This window comes from Hypanus sabinus, chromosome 17 (assembly GCF_030144855.1).
Source record: "Hypanus sabinus isolate sHypSab1 chromosome 17, sHypSab1.hap1, whole genome shotgun sequence".
NCBI lineage: Eukaryota > Metazoa > Chordata > Chondrichthyes > Myliobatiformes > Dasyatidae > Hypanus > Hypanus sabinus.
The window spans coordinates 35561849-35585274 of NC_082722.1; the positions used below are offsets into that span (position 1 = coordinate 35561849).

At 37.7% G+C, this 23426-nt stretch overlaps 1 protein-coding gene across 3 annotated transcripts in view; it reads left to right on the forward strand.

Moving 5' to 3' along the window:
- rpgrip1l (RPGRIP1 like) overlaps positions 1-23426 on the forward strand; it is a 190493-nt gene that overhangs the window by 121828 nt on the left and 45239 nt on the right. For all 3 annotated transcript variants that reach the window (XM_059992825.1, XM_059992827.1, XM_059992826.1), the window contains 2 exons: positions 7457-7577; positions 9248-9327. In XM_059992825.1, coding sequence (XP_059848808.1) covers positions 7457-7577; positions 9248-9327 — 201 coding nt within the window. The remainder of the gene's footprint in view (positions 1-7456; positions 7578-9247; positions 9328-23426) is intronic.

The window sequence follows — 23426 nt, forward strand, 5'->3', positions numbered from 1 at the left end:
CCAGAGGGGTATCCAGAGGCAGCTCATCAAAAGTGGATCATTTAACTCCCAGTGTGTTTAGAAATCCTGTCCCGAGTAACAGCATGCAGGGAGATTGTGAGAAATGAGAACAAACACAATGTCAGCAGCAGTTGAGGAATAGGATGGTGAATTTCAGTCCATCCTTGGTGCATCTCATGTAGCCACAGGAACTGCTGCTACTGTCATAAATGCTTAAAAGGAAGAATCGTTTCTTTTTGATGCCTGTGTATAGTATTTCTTTAAGGAACTTCAGCTGAATCAGACAATCGGAGCAAAGCATGCTTCTTTACAAAATTTTTGAGAACGGCCATTGATTGATTATCATAATCCGTACCCACAAAAGATCCAGCACCAGTTTTCTGCATTTTCTACTAATGTCTGAATATTATCCAAGCAATAATTGCAATGAGTATACCTCGGGTGCCTTTAGAAATCCAGAAATAACCACATCAAATTGAATCTTTTTAACACATTTTGCATCTGTAAACAAGAGCATCAAAGTCCATATTTGATTCCCCCCTACCCTCCACAAAAGAGGTTTCCTCAATGTAGCAGCTATTTCCATTCAGACTGATGTATGGAGGAAGTTTTATTTGGCTTCCATAAACAACTATCTCATAAGTTAGAGCACTAAATCATAGCCAATAGTTCAAACCTTTGAAATGGAGTGCAAGCCATGTTTCTAATACCAAATTCTTCCCATTCTTCCCTCAGTGGTGTCTATTAGCAGAATGATTTTTCCAGATATAGGCATAAATTATGAATAGGGTCTTTCTTAAAAAAAGTGGCATTATCCTTTTGAATTTTTCTTGGTGCTTATATACTTATTTGACAACAGAACCACAATGTCCACTGATCACAGAGAGAAAAAAAAAACTTATTATTCTTAGAGCAGAGAAGATTGAGAGAACATGTTATAGAGATGTTCAAAATAATGAGGGACCTAAACAGAATGAATGGAAAGAAATGAGTTCCCTTTGGAGAAGATATAAAGAGCCACAGCAAAATATTTGAAATTGTCAAAAAAATTGAAGGTAACATTTTTATGCTATTTGTGGTAGCATATGGAATGTATTACATGATAAAATTATTCAGGCCAATTCAATTGTGGCTTTCAGAATGGAACTAGATCAGTCCTGGTCCATAAAGAAAAAGAATGAGGGACTTTAGGAAAAGAGCCATTTAATGTTGGATCTTGTCAAGTTCTGGTGTGTCCTTCTAGGCAGTTATAGACAATAGGTGCAGAAGTAGACCATTCGGCCCTTTGAGCCTGCACTGCCATTTTGAGATCATGGCTGATCATCTACTATCAATACCCGGTTCCTGCCTTGTCCCCATATCCCTTGATTCCCCTATCCATAAGATACCTATCTAGCTCCTTCTTGAAAGCATCCAGAGAATTGGCTTCCACTGCCTTTCGAGGCAGTGCATTCCAGACCCCCACAACTCTCTGGGAGAAGAAGTTTTTCCTTAACTCTATCTTAAATGACCTACCCCTTATTCTCAAACCATGCCCTCTGGTACTGGACTCTCCCAGCATCTGGAACATATTTCCTGTCTCTATCTTGTCCAATCCCTCAATAAACTTATATGTTGCAATCAGATCCCCTCTCGATCTCCTTAATTCCAGCGTGTACAAGCCCAGTCTCTCTAACCTCTCTGCGTAAGACAGTCCTGACATCCCAGGAATTAACCTTGTGAACCTACACTGCACCTCCTCTACAGCCAGGATGTTCTTCCTTAACCCTGGAGACCAAAACTGTACACTATACTCCAGGTGTGGTCTCACCAGGGCCCTGTACAAATGCAAGAGGATTTCCTTGCTCTTGTACTCAATTCCCTTTGTAATAAAGGCCAACATTCCATTAGCCTTCTTCACTGCCTGCTGCACTTGCTCATTCACCTTCAGTGACTGATGAACAAGGACTCCTAGATCTCTTTGTATTTCTCCCTTACCTAACTATACACCATTCAGATAATAATCTGCCTTCCTGTTCTTACTCCCAAAGTGGATAACCTCACACTTATTCACATTAAACTTCACCTGCCAAGTATCTGCCCACTCACCCAACCTATCCAAGTCACCCTGAATTCTCCTAACATCCTCATCACACGTCACACTGCCACCCAGTTTAGTATCATCAGCAAACTTGCTGATGTTATTCTCAATGCCTTCATCCAAATCGTTGACGTAAATCATAAACAGCTGTGGTCCCAATACCGAGCCCTGTGGCACCCCACTAGTCACCACCTGCCATTCCAAGAAACACCCATTCACCATTACCCTTTGCCTTCTATCTGCCAACCAGTTTTCTATCCATGTCAATGTCTTCCCCCCAATGCCATGAACTTTGATTTTACCCACCGATCTCCTATGTGGGACCTTATCAAATGCCTTCTGAAAATCGAGGTACACTACATCCACTGGATCTCCCTTGTCTAACTTCCTGGTTACATTCTCAAAAAACTCCAATAGATTAGTCAAGCATGATTTACCCTTGGTAAATCCATGCTGGCTCGGCCCAATCCTATCACTGCTTTCTAGATATGCCACTATTTCATCTTTAATAATGGACTCTAGCATCTAGCAGTTATGATTCCGCTCAGTATATTTCTATGAGACGTAATACTTGCTTACCTGGATACTGAAGGACTTCTCCAGTATAGGTCAAATTGCAGAAAATGGTGGGGTTACAGCAGGTATGGTATTGAGTATTATTTGTAACAGTACTATTCTGAATACAGGCCTGATGTGCAGGTACTTAATGGGTTCTAGATTCAAGGTCATCAAACATGCCAGAGGAAATGTATCTGGTTTGCTTTGAGATGACCTGCTGCAAAAGCTCAAATATGGACAATGCAGTGCACTGCTGCAAAACAAGAAAATAATTACTACTGCCAGAATAAAGGGCGGGTCAGTTTTGGTCTCTAACCTAATAGTTTCTATTGATGCCTTACTACCTGTTTGCTATTTGCTGTTCGTGACTAAAAATTTTTGGGCTCTTTTTTTATGTTTAACCCTAATTATGCTCTCACCTTCTTATTTTTCCACCTGTTAAGCTTTCTATTATTATCCCTGTTCTCACATGTATCATCAACCTCACACTTTGTTCTCCTTCTCGTTCATCAACAAGGTTCTGGTTGTTCATTTCATGTTCAGGTTGAAACTTGAATGTACCCAAACCATCTCTACATTAAAGGCTGCCTACTAATCTACTGCATATGGTCCAAGGAGGTCCAGTGCAAGCCTCGTGATACATTAGAATTTTTTAGCATTTGATCAGTGTTCACTTATTATTCCCCCAATGGCATTTGATTCACTTCATCAAGTGCATCTTCCTAAACCAGATCCACTAATGCTTCCTCACTTGTTGGGACAGGGAGAATTAGATTAAGGTATGCCTCCTGTAACACACAAGAAATTATTGCCTTTTCCTGTTCTTTATTACTATGTAGTTAGAGAATTGAAGAGCACCTGGTATCATTCCTTTAAGGTTCGTGCTTAGTAAGTTCCCTTCAATTTTGATCATCTGTCTTCATGTTGTCTTTACTAATTCCACATCCTGATTTTCATACTTTTGTCAAATGGATTAAACTTGTTGGATCCTGATGCTTTTATGATCCAGAGATTCGTCGAAAGTCCAATACAACCATTGTTATTGTTGGTAGAATCTCAGGTGGTGACGAGAGGACGTACAGTAGTGAGATATGCCAACTAATGGAATGGTGCCACAGCAATGTCAGTAAGACGAAAGAGCTAATGGTGGACTTCAGGAAGGGTAAGACGAAGGAACACATACCAATCCTCATAGAGGGATCAGAAGTGGAGAGAGTGGGCAGTTTCAAGTTTCTGGGTGTCAAGATCTTTGAGTATCTAACCTGGTCCCAATATATCGATGTATTTATAAAGAAGGCAAGACAGTGGCTGAACTTCATTAGGAGTCTGAAGAGATTTGGTATGTCAACAATTACACTCAAAAAGTTTTATAGTTGTACTGTGGAGAGCATTCTAACAGGCTGCATCGCTGTCTGGAATGGAGGGGCTTCTGCACAGGACCAAAAGAAGCTGCAAAAGATTGTAAATCTGGTCAGCTCCATCTTGGGCACGAGCTTACAAAGTACACAGGACATCTTTAGGGAGCGGAGTCTCAGAAAGGCTGCATCCATTATTAAGGACCTCCAGCACCCAGCACATGTCCTTTTCTCTCTTGTTACCATCAGGTAAGAGGTACAGAAGCCTGAAGGCACACACTCAGCAATTCAGGAACAGCTTCTTCCTCTGCCATCCGATTCCTAAACAAACATTGAATCTTTGGATACTACCTCACTTTTTGTTTAATATACAGTGTTTCTGTTTTTGCACGTTTCTTTTTTAAATCTATTCAATATACCCATACTGTATTTGATTTACTTGTTTGTTTATTATTATTATTTTTATTTTACTTTTTTTTCTCTGCTAGACTACGTACTGCATTGAACTGCTGCTGCTAAGTTGACAAATTTCACATCACATGCCGGTGATAATAAACCTGATTCTGATTCTGAAATCAAAAATGAGGCATTAAGGCTGATTTAGACTTGTGCGTCACATCGACATCGTAGGGACCACATACCCTATACAGTACCTACGCCGTACCCTACGCTGTAGGGTGACGTGCCCCTCTCCAGAAAAGTTACTCACACGTCGCGGTGACGCAGACCACACTGACTGGTGATTGGTCCGCTTGGTAGCATCACATTTCCTCCTGCGCTTTTCCGGTTCCTTCTTCTCCACCATGTTTGTAGGCTGTGCATGCACCGATGCGAATTAGATGAACCAAATCATCAAATGTATCTGCCGACATGCGAAAATGTTTGAAATGCATTTCCCCATCCATGTCTCTCACAAAGAAACTCAACACAGTGGCATAGAAACCTCACTGCCAACTAGCATTTTGGCGCACACCAACGCATGTTCATTAAGGCATAGAGCAACGCAGAAGTGAAAATCAGGGTTACGGTGTAGGCTGCGGCATAGCCCATACGCACAAGTATAAATCAGCCTTAAAAGTTATTACTAGCAATGTTACCAAATTTACATGAACAAAGAAAGAAAAACAAAAGAAAAAGGGGTCATGGTCATCTCATACTCAGACAAGAGATGATCAAAAATTCCAGTGATAGCAATTAACCTACACAATAGCCAGATTCAAGTTGTGTGACATCTGCTACAGAAAACGAAGAAGTTTCTAGAAACATACAGAAACAACTGTACTGTAATTGCAGCTACATAAGAAACATGCAGCAGTTCCTAAAAAGAGTGAGATTGAAGATTCAAGTACATTTATTATCAAAGAATGTATAAATTATACAACTCTCAGAGTTACTTGCTCACAGGTAGCCACAAAGCAAGAAACCCAAAAGAACCCAATTAAAGCAAAAAAAATTAAAAGAATTTTAGAAAAAAATATTTTAAAGGTGAAGCTCTTGATTGAAGTGTTGAGTACTGATTGGTAGAAATTTTGATAAATGGGTAAAAGTCTTAACTTAGTTGAGCAGCTGTAAATCCAAATAAAGTAAAAAGATTAGATTAATTTGTCCTATGTACATTGAAACATTGAAAACTACAGTGAAATACGTCATTTGCATCAAAACAAATCAGCAAAGATTGTCCTGGGGGCAGCCTGCAAGAGTCGCCATGCTTTGGGTGCTAACATAACATCCCACAACTTACTGACCCTAATCCTAACCGTACATCCTTTGGATGTGGGAGGAAATGGGAATGCCCAGAAGAAACCCATGCAGTCATGGGAAGAACATGCAAACTCCCTAAAGTCAGCGGCGGGAATCGAATCCTGATTGGTGATCACTGGTGCTGTGAAGCGAGTGGGCTAACTGTACCACCCAATGTCACCATGCCGCCCTTAACCACTGCACCATAGTGCTGTCCAGAGTGTAAATGAACTGTTTGGAGATTGTTTCTGCACTGCACCTATGTTCTTTGAGCACTATTTCTTTATCTTTACATCTGCACAACCACTTCACCACACTACCTCCTGACTCTGCATCCCTAATGCCTCCTGTCCACCCCTCTCCTTTTGCATAGGTTGATTCATAAGTCAAAGCTAAGATATTCTTTTCTGTAACACCGGTTATCTCATTATTTCCAAAATAAACTTTCCTTTTATGAGGTGAAGGCAACCATTAGTTTTTGCTGCACAGGTTCAGAAAAAGCTGAAGAAGGTTGCAAACTCAGCTAGCTCCATCATAGGCACTAATTAGCCCAGCATTATGGACATCTTCAAAAGGTAATACCTTAAAAAGTTGATATCCATCGTTAAGGACACCCATCACCCAGGACAAGCTCTCTTCTTAATACTGCAATCCAGTCACAGGGGAGGTACTAAAGCCTGAAGATACACACTCAACATTTTAGGAACAGCTTCTTCCCCTCTGCCATCTAATTTCTGAACAGATAATGAACCAAGCAATGAACACTACCTCACTAATTTTGTTCTTATATCTTATTGTAAGTTATAGTTTTTAAAAAATATGCACTGTACTGCTGCCGCAAAACAACAAAATTCACAACATAATGTCTACCAGTGATATAAAACTTGATACTAATTTTGATTCTGCTAGTGACTTACAATATCAAGAAAGCTTCCCAATTGCATGTGCCACTGATTCAGGTTTATTTATCATATGTACATCAAAACCTACAGTGAAATGTGTTCTTTGTGTTAACAACAACCACACCAAAGGATGTACTGGCAAGCAGCCTGCAAGTGTTGCCGCATATGCCAGTGTCATAAACCATTCTGCCACCAACGTAACAACTGATGAACGGTATCTGCATTCTCTTGTTATCTGCAGGAACTTCTAGCACCTATCCCATGTGAATAATGTAGACCTGTGTATTTAGATTTGTTATTTTAAAAATTTTAACAACTGACTAACATTGGCCCATTGCTTTATTTACAAAGCTGGCTACAAACAAATATAGTTAAATCACGTCTTATTACTGACATTTTTAAAATTTATCATAAAGAGTTATCAAAGTTTGATCTTGAAGATATCACTTTCAAAATGTTACCACATATGATAGGATGCAAAAGGATAAATATCCACTACTGTGTTTTAAATACCCATGCTTTCACAGGAATCGGTTAATCTTGATATACTTAATTTGTCAGAATTTCATTGAATTGTTAAGTTTTCGATCAGTAAATAACTCTGGAATTAAGTACAGGATTACATTTTAATGTAATGTTGCATTTATAGAAATTTCATTGCAGAAAATAATACATATTGTATAAATATAATAAAATAATCTAATTTTACTGCATTTCAACTAAGAGTCCATCTTTTCATTTTCTTAAATATAACTTATTGGTGTAATAAAATTGTGTTGTTCTGAATATATATGTAATAAATAACATGTTTATAAACACAGGATGTCACAGGCACAGAACTGGAAAATGAAGAAAATGAAGAAGAAAGCTCAGTTTCATCAGAAGTGAGTCTGGCAATTTCCGGAGCCACTAATACAAAAGATGCACCTGAACCTGGCCAAGGTAAGTATTAATATTAATTTTGTTTGCAGATTATTTACAGGATTCCACAAAATGGCCTTAAGTTAGTGCACTTTGAATGAAAGAATATAAAATAATTTATTTTCAATACATGTATGCTATTGTGATTTATGTTTGCAAAATTGGTATCTTGAGATACCCTACCAATTGAAGAATCAGTCATCTATCTGTTGCATTCGTGCACAGCTGACTGGCAGATTTTCTCACCTCTCCAGCTGTGTTCCTACATGGAGAAACATCAAATTAACTTTCAAGCATAGGCTGATAATTGGCCAGTACTAATGCACCATACAACTATCTTGCAATTAGCATCTCTAAGACAAGAGAGTCTAACCACTACTTTCAACATCATTGAGAATTTTACCATCAAAATCCTTAAGGAGGTATTGAGGCCAAGGTCTTGAAGCTTATTGAGGATGACAGTATTGAATGCTGAGCTGCAGTCAATGGAAGCATTCCTGATGTAAACATCATTGCTGTCCTGATGTTCCAGGGTTGAATGAGCCAATGAAATGGCATCTGCTGCTGACCTGTTGTCAGGCAAATTTGCAAGTTCTTTCTCATGCAGATATGTTTCATCACCAACCTCTCAAAGCACTTTATCACAGTGGATGTAAGTGCTACTGGACGATAGTTATTGAGGCAGGTTATTATGTTAGGCACCAGTATAATTGAAGCCTGCTTGAATTAGCTGGGTACCTCAGACTGCAGAAGAGAGAGGCTAAAGATTTTGGTGAACACTCCATCCAGTTGATTGGCACAGGTCTTTAGTACTCGGCCAGGTACCCCATTTGGGCCAGATACTTTCTGTGGATTCACCCTCCTGAAGAATGCTCTGACGGCAACCTCAGAGATTGAAATCACAGGGTCTTTAGGGGCTATGTGAGGTTTTGAAAGTCCTTCCATGTTTTGATGGTCAAAGCAAGCATACAAGACATTGAACTCATCTGGGAGTGAAGCCTTGCTGTCATCTATGTCGCTTGGTTTTACTTTGTAGGAGGTGATGGCATTCATGCCCTGCTACAGCTATCAAGCATCCTTCAGTGATTCAAGTTTGTTTCACTTTGCATGTGAGATTGCTCTTGGGATGCTTGAGATTTTTTTTAGGTCCCTTGAATTGACAAACTATTGCACTCCATAAATTGAAATTGATGTAATATTGCATAAACTGTGTTCTCTTAGTAAATAATATGATGATTTAATTACTTCTTTATTTAATTTGAGTACTCTTGATAGTACTATATGTTTTATAGATTTAGCCTACTGAGATTGTGTCAATATACAACCTGTAACTTGGTGGAAAAACATGGTGTTTGATGAAACTGTTAGATTTTAGAGGTATTTTGCAGATGCAAATGTATATTTATAAATATTATATAATCCTAAGTATTATTTAAAGCTAAGAGCAGCTTATAAAATTAATATGAATTATTGAGATAGACATCTATCATCCATATAACTGTTTTTTGTTCTTTAAATAATGTTTAAAATAACACCAGATATGTGAGAAATCACATTATGAAATTACTCAATTTTTAAATTACTTTAAACATGTGCCTTATCACAATTCTGTAAAATTCTTTTCATATTAAAAATTGTTGAATGACCATCAGTGCCATAGTTTTCAGCAGATAGTTTTCTATCTCTCCTAGTTGTTTATGATACCGAGGAATCTGTAACAGACAGCGATGATTGTATTGTCCCAGGTCGGCAGCCAAGCTGTATAAAGCAGGTTAGTCTTTTCATTCCATCCTGTGAAATGTAGAAAACAATTCTAATGCAAGGCAATATTATGTCCAAGTGAGGCATATTGAACAGATCAGTTAAACACTAAGGAGTGTTTCTTGAAAATTTTTATTGTTGATCAAGGGAAACAGTGAGTTGAGAATGAATAAAATAGAAAGATGCAAAATGACAAGAGGGTTGAAAATAATGGCATCAAAATGCAATGCTAACAACATCACACATTTTTTCAGTCGAAGATGCAAAGAAAGTAATTTTTTGTCGACAAGTTGATGGTATCCTCATTTGTCATAGCATTAGCATGTTTTCAAATTTAAAATAATTCCACCTCCTCCCACAGTTGTTGTGCAATCCTGCAGATTTGAGGTGACATTTTTCAGTTCAATAGATCTGAATGCAACATTGAGAGTTTAGATTAATAGTCACAGAATGATTGATAAACTGCTGGTGTCCCACTTAAATGTAAGTAAAATTTGTTGAGTTTTAGTTCAAATTCCAGTATTGCTTGTGTAAACTAACTGTGCAGATTTATTTTGAAAGAAAAGCAACATCAGTGTTTACATCTTTCAAAGAAAGTGGGGTTAAATTTGCTGAAAAGATTTTTATTTGTGAAGTGAGTAACTTCCTACTTGTATTCAAATTGAGTTGATTATGGGTTCTACATTTGACATTCAATAATGATCTGCACTAGCTGAAAGCTAAAAGGAACATTCTATTGCAAGACTTGCTGCATTTCATAGCCAGCTCAAAATATCAATGAAAAGGTCTTGCTTAAATTGACCTCTAATGCATTCTGTATACTTTAATGGCTTATTGAGCTATCATTATACAGAACATATCTCAGTAGTTTACGCTGCCTTTATTGAAAACATCTGATTGATTCATTTATCAAGGCTAAGTGCAGAAGGTCATTTGAGCCATGTCTTTTCAATGATGTTCTATTCTCTTATATGCTCTTGCATTTCTAGCATCGAGTAGTATAACCAGTTACTTAAGTCAATAACCATTCCTGATTGACTTTCAATTCCTATCCAGTCCTTAAGTAAAGAAGGCCCAACATTTCATTATGTGTCCAGCTAGATTAAGCAATTGCTATGGGTAATTCACTGTCGATCTACTTTGTTATCTACAGAGTGTAAAAAATGCCACCACTAATATCAAATATTGACAGGTATTTTGTTTAACTAGAAGAAACTAGAAGATATTTACTTTCAAATTCTGCATTAAAATATTTGAATTCTTGACATTCTGAAATTAATAATTATTGTACGTAAATGGTTCGGAATGCCATTATACCTGCATTACATTTTGACTTGGGGAAAAAAAGCAAATGTCCTCAATTATGGATTCTCGATCTGCATGTAAAAATAGAAAATTACAATGCTAATATTTACATTTGGTAATTCTTATTAATATTGAGTTTGCAGTTTATTCAAGTATGTTTTATAAATTGGAAATGCATATAATTAAGGTGACTGTACCTTCAGTAGACTAGTTTGTAAACTAAGGAAGGCAAGAGACCACAAGACAAAATCCTGGCAGATAGAAAGAGTAATTATAGGATTAAAGACTATAATACTCTCCTGTTGACTGCAAGATAATGAAAATATATACTTCCAGGAATGCTTAAGGTGTGGAACCCAGTAGATCTTCTAATTACATAGTAACTCAGCTGATCTTCAATTATATGGTAATTTGCAATGCATACTGATTGGATTTTAAATGCAACTATCTGTTCATGGTAAGCATTGTAATTAAAGTGGTGTACCAATTATAGTATTATACCACTGGAATATTATACCTCATGGATTTATTTCTTAGATGTTTTGATCAAAAAGAAATCCAACAGGTTTTCTAGACCATGCTTCACTATAGATCCTGTCTAGTTTTACTGCCAGTGATGTATAATTAAACACAGATTACTTCATTTCATTTACAACATTTATGAGCTGCACTTTGTCAGAATGAAATGCTTGTCCCCTCCTTTCCTCACCAAAGTGGCGTAATTAGTGTTAGCATCTTCCTTAACAGTCTACATAAAGTTTAGTGCTTGTATTAAATCAAGTCATTAACATAATGTGCTGTACAATTTGCCCCTATCTCTTTTCGTTTCCACTACATCAAAGCTCTTTTGAGCAGTAGTGTAATTGGGTTGTGCCAGCTTGTCAAGTTCAGTCAAGCTGATGGCTGCTTTTCCTCTGAAAAGCTTCCAGGCATAATAATTAATGGAGAAGAAAGTCAAGAAAATGTAAAAATTTGGACTGTTATCTATGAATATTTAATGTATTTGAATAATCAGAAGTTAAGATTATGAATTTGATCTATAATACATTGATTAAAAGCTCCGTGCAGTGCCCAGAAATAGATATAAAACAGACATATGAATTCTGTTGGCAGTACTTAAAAGCTGTCTAACCTTTTGCCTGATCACCACATTTTCAAATTGAAGTAACGAACAATATATTAACAATTTTGTAATATTTATTAGGAAAAACGTTTATTGGAAACACAGATTCCACAATTCATGAAGTATGCATTTTTGAGAATACTACTGTGTGTTTTTCCTCATTCACAATCTGTCAAACCATTTTCTGTTATAATAACTACAGTGATCATCTGACATCCTTTATCATTTTTGCCAGTTTTAAATACATTTATTATTCATGCCTAAGTAACATTGTTGATTTTGGTCTACGCTCAAAAGATAAAAGATAAGCTTGTAAATCATTCTCATTCTCTCTCTCTCTCTCTCTCTCTCTCTCTCTCTCACTCTTACACACACACACACACACACACTTAAACATTTTCAATAGTGTTATGACTTGCAAGCATCTATCAATGTATTCATTTTATTTTCACATTATAACTAAATATGTCAATTTGCAATCTTTGATGCACATTTGCTAGTGAACATGGATTATCAAAATTTCTGCTGTGAAATAATTTCTTTTTATGAAATAGGTTTAAAGCGCTAACTTGCTAGTAATTGATGCAAGCAGTAGCCTTCGAATAGATCTTGAAGTCCAGTCTACACTAATCTGAACAGCCACCCAATCAGTCCCAGCATTATGTTCAATTCATGTCTGATCCTACCCTGGTTTGTCCTCCCAAAGTGCAACACCTCACACTTATCTGCATTAAATTCCATCTGCTTGATAGCCTTCCTTGCTGTCTACTATACCCCCAATCTTGATGCCATCTGCACCTTACTGATACAGTTTACCATAATATCATCTAATTAATTAATATAGATGACAAAAAGCAAAAGACCCAGCACCAATCCCTTTGGCACACCACTAGTCACAAGCCTCCAGCCAGAGAGACAACTGTCTCCAACCACCCTGGCTTCTCCCACAAGGCCAGTGTTGAACCCAATTTACCACTTCATCGTGAATGCCAAGTGATTGAACCTTCTGGACCAACCTCCCATGTGGGACTTTGTCAAAGTCCTTGTTGAAGTTCATGTAGACAACATCCACCGCCTTTCCTTCGTCAACTGGTAACCTCCTTGAAAAAAATGTAGAAGATAGGTTAGACATGACCTACCAACACAGAGCCATGTTGACTATAACTGATCAGGCACAGTCTATCCAAATACTTATATATCCTGTCCCATAGAACACTTTCAAATAACTTACCCAAAATTGACGTTAGGCTCACCAGCCTATAATTTCCCAGTTTATGCTTTGAGCCTTTCTTGAACAATGCAACAACATTAGCTATCATCCAATCCTCCGGCACCTCAACCATGGCTAAGTATGTTTTAAATATCTCTGCCAGGAACCCCACAATTTCTGCACTAGCCTCCGACAAGGTCCAAGGGGACACCTTGTCAGATGCTGGGGCCTTATCCATACTAATTTGCCCCAAGGCAGCTGCACTTACTCTTCTGCAATCTGTGTAAGGTCAATGATCTCACTGCTGTTTTGTCTCAGTTCTGTAGATTCTGGATCTATCTTCTAAGTAAATACAGATGCAAAAAATCAATATAAGATCCGCCCTATATCAGCTCCATGCATAGATGACCATGCTGATCTTCAAGTGGACTAATTTTGTCCCTTGCTATCCTTTTCCCTTAATATATCTGTAGAATCCCTTGGGATTCACCACATCTGCCACACCTCCCCTCCTGCAACCAAGTCTCACTAAGGTCAACAATATCATAAATTCATGTACTGATCCATGCTCTCAGCTCATCTGCCTTACCTACAACATACCTTGCAACAAAATAGATGGAACTCAGAACATTAGTCCTACCATGCTCAACCTTTCTGTTCCTGTCTTTGTGTGTAGGCTTAACATTTATATGCCCTGCAACCACTCCACTGTACTCTGGTTCCCATTCTCCTGCATCTCTAGTTTAAACTAGAGTTTAATGAAATTTTATGTATGAATGGAATGAAAAATAAGTTTTTCACTGTACCTCAGTTCATGAGACAATAACAAGTCAACAAAATACATAACTAATGTGTGAAATTAAATGTCAGTGCTGAAATCCTATCAGACACATAACTGAAGTTAAATGCTCCCCAAGATGATGCAAAATATGAAATTAGATGATAGATTGTGAAGATATTATTATCTTTATGAGAGTTGTTTAATCATGTAGTCAGGAGGAAAAGTGAAAATGGAAAAGAATGAAGTAAGCAATGTAGTAGTGGTTTATTTTGGGATTCATTTCTTCTATGGAATATTACAATACCTTTTGGGTTCAGCCACAAGTGATTATCAAAGCTTACTGCTGAACACTATTATAAGTTAATGGCTAATTTTGAAAATGGGCCAACACAAAAATTTGCTTTTAAATATAAGATAGTAAAAGATGAGATTAACTTCTAGAATCGTCAAGGACCAGGAGTAAAGTTCTATGAGAGTTGGTAACTGCAGGTTCTATTCAGATTAGCTACAACTATTATGTTCAAGTAAACCCCATTAAAGTTTGCATTGTTTTTTTCTTCTTAATTCACATCATCACATAAATAAAACTTGTATTGATTAAAGTCTGCTATCTTGATTAACCTTCTGTAAATTAAATCATCTTGACAGTTCAAACTCAGTCACTGTCAAGAAATTGTTGTAATAGTTATGGTAGTAATGGTGCAATGTTACACCAAGCTCTGGGCAAATTTACATGTTGGTATCAGCTACATCAACTCTAATTAAAATTAGATGTTTCAGTTTTTCTTTGCTAGATGACTCTTATTGAAATTGACTTTTATTTCCTAATGAATTGTACTTCTATAGTTCCCCAAGGGATATACAGAAACTCCTTTCCATTCATCCCTTTTTTTATTTCAAACAACTTAACTGACTGTGGCAAACATTCCCTGAAGGAAGGTTGAAGTGTGTATATTAGTTGAGGTCCGATTCAAATTTATCTCTTTGAAGTTGTGTCATTGTCAGTACCTTGCAGATACAGTTTGCACTCAAAAGGTGCAGAAATTTGCATTGCTATTTTTGGATGAAATTTTGTGCCTTCAATCTAGGTATAACTGAATAGTTCTTCCAGCAAAGTGACAGCTCTGTTCTGTGGTATATATGATAATCAGCGCCCTTCAGCTTTTTAACAATCTAATAAAAATTTTGGCAAATTTCAGGAGGCAAGTTGAAACACCATTTGGCAAAGACTTTATCATGCAAGAAGGAGAGCTGGTTCCAGGGTGTGATGTCAATTAATGTAAGCAAACAATCCAAGGAAACCAGAAAGAGACCATAGGAAAAATGGATATTGCTGCCATGAGATAATATCCTAGTTATTCCGTTCAGTTTAATTTCTATAAATCTGTTCAAAAAAAACCTTAATCTTGTACCAAGCCAGTGAATTGATAAAGTGATAGATGTCATGGAGGAATGGCCATCAGCAGGGTTTCTGGTGACAGGGAAAATTAGATTATTTTTAAATAATTAGTGCAGACAATAAAATCAGAACAGTCGTATTTAAATTTAAAATCTGAATATTGAAATTAAGTGAAAAAAGCTGAAATAATATTCTGCAGAGGCTAATATTTGCCTTCTGCAAACATCTTAAAAGAACAGGATTACAGCAATGACAAGGGGTCCGATGAAGAGTCTCTGCCCGTAACATCGACTGTTTACACTTTTCCATAGTTGCTCCTGGCCTGTTGAGTTCCTCCAGCATTTTGTGTGCATTGCTTTGGATTTCCAGCATTTACAGACTTTCTTGTGTTAGAGATGATTCAGACGTGGACATATGCAATAGTCCAGATCACATATATGGTGGAAGGAGAAAAAGAATGACACTTCAGTTTGATTTCTTTTCATCAGCAGTGTCAAGTTGTACAGAAAGTGAACAATACAGCAAAAACCAGCACAACAATAGTGATAGGAGGGAAGAAAAGGATATTTAAATGAGGAGTGATGCTGTACATAGCTTTAATGAACTGATAGTGGAACACTACTCAAACATCTACTAGATATTTAGAGTATCTTTTATTTAAGCTAAAACAAGAAAGCCAGATCCAAAAGGTGCAAAGGATACTGGCCAAGTCTACAACTAACCTGTGCATACTATCCATTTTCTTTGTCGGATCCAATTCTCCATGTTTCATAGATATTGCATTTTCAGTATTAGGCTTGTCTATTGTTTTGTGCACAATATTCCATCAAAGGAATTAGTGACCATTTGTAAATTCTTTGTCAACTCGGATTGCCTATTAATCCAGCTAGTTTACGAACTAGTGATGCAAAGATTGGCCAGCAGAAAATTATTGATCCACTATTTTGAAAGATATTGTGTTATCGGGATAATGCTTATGATTAAAAAGTCATCAACCTGAAACGTTAATGCTGCTTTTCTGGCTGTTTCCAGCAATTATTGGTTTTATTTCTAATTTCCAGCAAATGCAATAATTTGCTTCTGTGTCACTGCTGAGCTTGTTTGCCCAAGCAAGACACAGTCCCAAAAGTGTATAATACATACTCTTAAAATATGTGGTCTCTGTTGTAATTTTGGGTAACAATGTTCAGTTTGAACATGGGTTTTATAATTTTTAATGAAGCATGGAAAAGAGTAAACCATGTTGGATAGAGAATTTTCTAAATAGTAATTTAATGCTACCAGCAGAGCGAATTGCTTTCAGCATTTTTACTGGCCAATTTTGTCATTGGTTGTTATCTTGATTGCATTGTTTTATTCACTGAAGCTTCAGAGGTTTTGAACTTACAAAAAGGCAATGTCAGAATTGTGAGAGCCATTTAGTAACAGATGGTTCAGCATCTGTCACAACCCTCTGTTGCTGGGCACCACATAAAGCCCTATGGCAGAACCCAGTCTCTCTCAGATTACCTGGCATTGCAAAGGGTAATCAGTACTCAATTCCCATGGATCAGATTGTGTGCAATCCGGCTTGCTGTTGGTGTCGGCAATCCATACTGTTCCCATATCAGCACTTTTAGTGGCCCTATGAGTTCATTTGTGCTGCCATGATTGTCCTCCAAAGCAGAATGGTCTTCAAGCAGCAACGAGGCCTCAGGCAGTCAGTTGTGAGGCCCCACCCGCATATGACCCTGACAGCATTTGGACAATTGGTTGCTCCAAAAACCTTTGAACTTAAACTAAATTATCTCTGACAAGCAGAAATATTTAAAAACAATACAAAATAAGCAATTAAATAATTTAAAATAAAACATAAAATTAATCTATTTAAAACACATTTAAGTGCTATAAATTAATCAATAATTGTATAATGTAAAATATATAAAAATAAGAGCAAACTACCTATCTTCACATGCCTGTTCAAACAAGTTCAGCATCCCTACTGAAGTAAATGGGATTGCACTTGGGATGCCACCCATGCAAAGTGTGTGTGGTCCTGCAGCCAGGCCTTTTGCTCTCCAGCATTTAACAAAAGAGGAGGTTCTGTCCGCTGCACCCAGCTTCACTTTCTGTCAAATAGCCAGAGTATTCTCTATATATCATCTCTTGATGCTTACTTGACACTCAGCCCTGATTATCTTATTTCAAAATGCAGAGAGTGAGTGAGATATGCCTTAAGTGGTGACTCCGTCAAGATCTAGTCTGTCAAATCTAGTCAGTCAAATCACATTTTGAAAAGCTATGTTGAATTCCTATGAAATGTGGACATTCATCAGTTGGAGATGGTGACAGATATTAACCAGCAAGTTTCTTTGGTTTTATTTGACCCAGCGACACAACCCTAAGCTTCTTTCCCCACTGTTTAACACACTTCTCATGTTACTCTGGAGTTGTTATATATTCCTTACAATTAGTTAGAATTCTGCTTTAAACTATCATAACAGATGATCTACAAAATTATCTATTATGATTGTGCAGTTTTGGATCCACAGAAAATTTAATTTTCACTGTTGTAACTTCTGAAAGGTGTCATCTTCATCTACTTAACTGGCCCTTCAGGATATTGGATGACTTATTTTCAGCATAGTTCTGTGGATTGTGAAATGCCTTGTAAGGCCTGCGAAGCATCAATAGATTGTTTGGGATTATGTTATGCCTTCTTTGTTTTTCTGCTTGGTCTCTGCTTCCTCCTGTTGGAAAGATTCAAGTTCATCAAAGCCTTCCTGGATGCTTATCTGCAGTTTGAGCATTCTTGGTTCAGAGTTTCTCTTGAGTCGATGAGGAAAATATTTATTTGAAAAGTCATTGAGTACAAACGTGATATTTTTTTTCTGCATCCACCTACTCTCCCCACCCCTTCCTACTCCTCCCATCCCCATGATTCATATGCTGGAACTCCTAGTAATGTGCCTATCTAAGAAGCCTAGTATCAGGCACACAGACAATGCTGACATAAGAACAAGAAATAGGAGCAAGAGTTGGCCATCTGACCCATCAAGCCCGCGCTTCCATTCAATAAGATCAGGGCTGATCTGGCCATGGACTCCTCTCCACCTACCTGCCTTTTCCCCATAACCCTTACTACCCCTACGATGGAAAAATCTATCCAACTTTGTCTTAAATATATTTACTGAGGTAGCCTCCACTGCTTCATTGGGCAAAGAATTCCACAGATTCACCATCCTCTGGGACAAGCAGTTCCTCCTCATTTCTGTCCTAAATCTACTCCCGCAAATTTTGAGGCTATGTCCTCTAGTTAGTCTCTCTTATCAGTGGAAACAACTTACCTGCCTCTATCTTATTTATCTCTCTCATAATTTTATATAATTCTATAAGATCCCGTTTCATTCTTCTGCATTCCAGCGAGTACCATTCCAGACAACTCAATCTCTCCTCATAGTCTAACCCCCTCATCTCTGGAATCAACCTGGTGAACCTCTTCTACACTGCCTCCAAAGCCAGTATATCCTTCCTCAAGTAAGGAGACCAGAACTGCATGTAGTTCTCCAGATGTGGCCTCACTGTACCCTATACAGGGGCAACATAACCTCCCTGTTCTTAAATTCAATCCCTCTGGCGATGGAGGCCAACATCCCATTTGCCTCCTTGATATCCTGCTGCACCTGCAAACCAAACTTTTGTGATTCATGCTCAAGCACTCCCAAGTCCTTCCGCACAACAGCATGCTGCAATTTCTTAGCACTTAGATAATAATCTGCTCTTCCATTTTTCCTTTCAAAATGGATGACCTCATATTTACCAACATTATATTCCATCTGTCAGACCCTTGCCCACTCACTTAAGCTATCTACATCTCTCCACAGACTCTCTGTATCATCTGCACTATTTGCTTTTCCACTCAATTTAGTATTACCAGCAAACTTAGATACACTACACTAGCTCCCCTCTTCCAGATAATTAATGTATACCATGAACAGTTGTGGGCCCAGCACCAACCCCTACATACACCGGTTGCCACTGATTGCCAACCAGAATAACACCCATGTATCCCAACTCTCTGCTTTCTATTGATTAATCAATCCTCCATTCATCTATTAATGCTAATACATCACCCCCAACTCTTTGCATTCTTATGAATAATCTTTTATGCAGCATCCTGTTCCACCTTCTGGAAGTCCAATTAAATAACATCCATCTGTTCCCCTCTATCCACTGCACTCGTTATATCCTGAAAAAACTCCAGTAAGTTTGTCAAGCAGGACCTGCCTTTGCTGAATTTATGCTGCATCTGCCTGATGGATCCATTTCTTTCCAGATGCCTCGCTATTTTTTCTTTAATGATAGCTACAAGCTTTTTCCCTAACTACAGATTTTAAACTAACTGGGCTATAATTACCTGCCTTTTGCCTACATCCTTTTTTGAACTGTGGTGTGACATTCGCTCTCTTCCAATCCATTGGGACCTGCCCAGAGTCCAGAGAATTTTGGTAAATTATCACCAAAGCCTCTACTATAGCTTCTGTCATTTCTTTCAGTACCTTGGGATGCAATCCATCAGGACCAGGGGACTTAACTATCTTCAGATCCACTACCTCTTTAGTGATAGCTATTGTATCAAAGTCCTCACCTCCCATCACATCCATAACATCTCTCTTTGGCATATTAGATGTGTCCTCCACCATGAAGACCAACACAAAATAGTCATTCAAAGCTTCTGCCATTTCTCATCCACCAAGGGACCTACATTCACTTTAGCCACGCTTTTCTGCTTTATATAATTATAAAAACTTTTACTATCTGTTTTTATATTTTGTGCTAGTTTATTTTCATATTCTGTCTTCCCTTACTTTATTGCTCGCTTAGTGGTATTTTGTATGCATGAGCTTTTTAGTTTGATGCCTTCTTTTATTTCCTTAGTTGTCCAAGGTTGGCTCTCCCTGTAACTCAGTGACTACAGCTGCAGATTTCCTGTTTCTGGATTGGAGGTGACAAAGTTTCAACTGTATTCCCCTCTTGTGAATTAATTCCTGTCCAGTGGAGAGTTTTTTGGAGATGAACCTTTATGAAGCAGCTTCATGAAACTGTTGTTCAACTAAACCATGAAATCCCAGTGTTCCACCAGTTCCTGTGTGTCAGGTAGAAGGACATTGTAAGTTTAATGGGATTGGAGTCGTCTTAGTCTTTTCGCAATGTGATTTTTGCTTCTAGGCCATAAAAAAAATTTTCTTCTTTGGGAACAATATTATCTGCAGCTTGTGCCATGAAGAGTAAACTCATGTTAAGGGACTGTTGAAGGTGGAAGACCCCATTCTTTAAATTTAATCAAGTGGAGCATCAATATTTTTCAGCAATGTGGTGGCTTTTATGTTTTGTGCAAAAATAAAGTGAATAACTTAAGCAGAAAATAAAAAATGAGAGGGAGGAATATGACACAAATGTTAGTAGTTAGCCATTGAATGAAGAAAATAGACCAAGTTCAATGATCTCAGTGTACATGATAAATAAGAAATTCCATTCTGTAAATTAATTTAATTGGAACCCAATGGGACTAAATTTTAGCAAAAGGTGATTTGTTGTAAGAAATTGGATATGCAGAATAAAATCATACAGAACAGCAAACACTTAGTTGAACCAAAATTATTTTCTCAGAAATATTAATTGATGCCATATATTTATTTAACATCATAGGTATAACTCTTCAGAATTTATTACTACTCTTTGCTGTTCACATCTGTGAGGGCAGTTTGTATGATTTGTGCTTTAACTAGACCAAATGATGGATATCAGTCACATTGTACACTATATTTATATCAGATGCTCATAATTACTTTTTAGAAACTAGTGATAGATAGACACTATAAATTAAGAGCATATACTATTTACAAAATTGACAGCCATATACTGTAAAGCATTAAACATAAATATTTTGAGGCATCAGCTTTTCATCATGCTTTATATAAGGCACACTTTTAAAGAAAACTCGACCTAAGGTGAATATCACACACAAAATGCTGGTGGAACACAGCAGGCCAGGAAGCATCTATAAGGAGAAACACTGTTGACGTTTTGGGCCGAGACCCTTCGTCGACAGTGCTTCTCCTTATAGTTGCATTTTGTGTATGTTGTTTGAATTTCCAGCACCTGCAGATTTCCTCGTGTTTGCTCTAAGGTGAATATTTTTATTTGCACTCATGGCCTTCTTTATTACATCTAATTTAATTTAATTAGAAGCTGTAGTTGTAGAGAGACTGACTTCACACAATAGGAAATGAAAAATTTTGAGATTAAACAGTTCAAGGGTATATCATATGTATACTTGAGTTTGCATATAACCAGGTCTTAGATTAAGGAGATTTTTACAGTAGTGAATGTTTAAAGGAGAAACTGGATACAATGTGATATATTCTGTGATTAAAATACTGCTGGTAGTAAGATTATTTTTATAACTAAAAAATTATGCTACCCAAAGTATAAATATTATTGAGGTTATAAGTACATATCTTTTTAGCAAGGAAGTGTAACCCACAGGCTTGCCCAGCTTGTGTCCGTCTAGGGTAAACAGCCTTTGGCCTTCCTAGCTGGGAAATCACATTTGTGTGGATGCTGTGTAATGTACCGCCCAGTTACAAACCTACAACGCAAAAGATCAGACGGTACACCATATGCAATTAAATGATTGGACTTTATGAATCTTAATCTGAATATAGGGTTAGTAATGAAAATAACATAAAAGGCCCAATTCAAGGAAAAGTCAGAAGTTTGCGTTGGAGCTCATTCAGCAGTCATTCTTCCCCCATCAGTCTCCTCCAAGCATTGCCGACCTTCGGACCTTCACATCCCAGTCCACTCCATCTAGTGGTCTACCAGCTCTCTCCACACGCAACTTCCCTCTTCGTCTCTCCTCGACAAAAGACTGCAAAAATACATCCTTCCAGATTCACAAGACAGAGCAACAATCTCTGATTGGCTAACATGCATACCACAGTCCTGTTATATCCAGCCATAACCCAAACATTGCTGCTATAGAGAAACCATTACTTCAGCAGTGAACATTACAGAGAAACCATTACATTAGCCTTAGCAGTGAAACATTACAAAAAAGTTATTACATTAGCAGTGAATCCTTACAGCGCGTTACAGAGGTTTTCTTGATTTGCTTCACGGTCCATCTTACTGCACAAGGGAACTATTGAATAGTCTTAAGGCTGAAAAAGCTTTAAGCTGTCCTCAAAGCTGTCCTTGAATCTGATGGTACAGTTCATTATTTTGGGTATTTATATCTTCTACGCGATGGGAGAGGGCGAAAAGAGAATGTTTTTATGAGTGAAAATTTTCATTAAGTTGACTATTTTACTGAGGCCATGGAGAGGGGTCTGGTTTCTATAATGTGCTGAGCTGTGTCCAGATCTTTCTGCAGCTTCTTGTGGTCTCAGGATGCCATGATGCATCCAAATAAGATGTTTTCTATGAGGCGTCAGTAAAAATTGTTGAGGGTTGACAGGGACATTCCAAATTTCTTTAGCTACCTGAGGAGGTTGAGGCATTGCTGAATTTTTCTTGGCCATGACATCTACGTGGTTGGACCAGGACAGGCTATCGGTGATGTTTTCTCCAAGGAACTTGAAGCTCTCAACACTCTCAAACTCAACACCATCCATGAAGACAGACACATGTGCATTGCCTCCTTTCCTGAAGTCAATGAGCAGCTTTTTTGTTTTGCTGACATCGAAGGAAAGGTTGTTGTCATGACACCATATCATTGAGCTCTCTGTCCCCTTCCGGTCCTCTGACTCACTTTTATATGAGATGAGGCCCATTATGGTGGTATCATCCACAAACTTGTAAATGGATTTTGATCACAATCTGACCATGCAGACTGAGTGTACAGGGAGTAGAATAAGAGGATAAGCTTACAGCCTTGTGGGGCACCAATGCTGGGAAAAAAATCATAGCAAAATTATTGCTGCCTATCCTTACTGATTGTGGTCTGTTGGTCAAGAGAAGTGTCACCTACCTGAAGTGCTAACTGCTTTGCTTACCGCAGATGGCACCTAATCTGCTTAGATTTAGTGGTATTTACTGCTTTGACAACTTTTTTTAACTATAATAACTGTCTTTTGAAATGATAAGTCACCACTTTGAAGTGCTGCAGCATTTCTGATCAAGGTGTTTCCACAATGGAAGTGAGAATGGAGTTCCAGGAATTAGCCCCAGCGATGATGAAGGAAAGTTGATGTATATCTAACTTGGAATGGTGTACAGTTTGTAGGTGATGAAGTTTGTGTGCACCT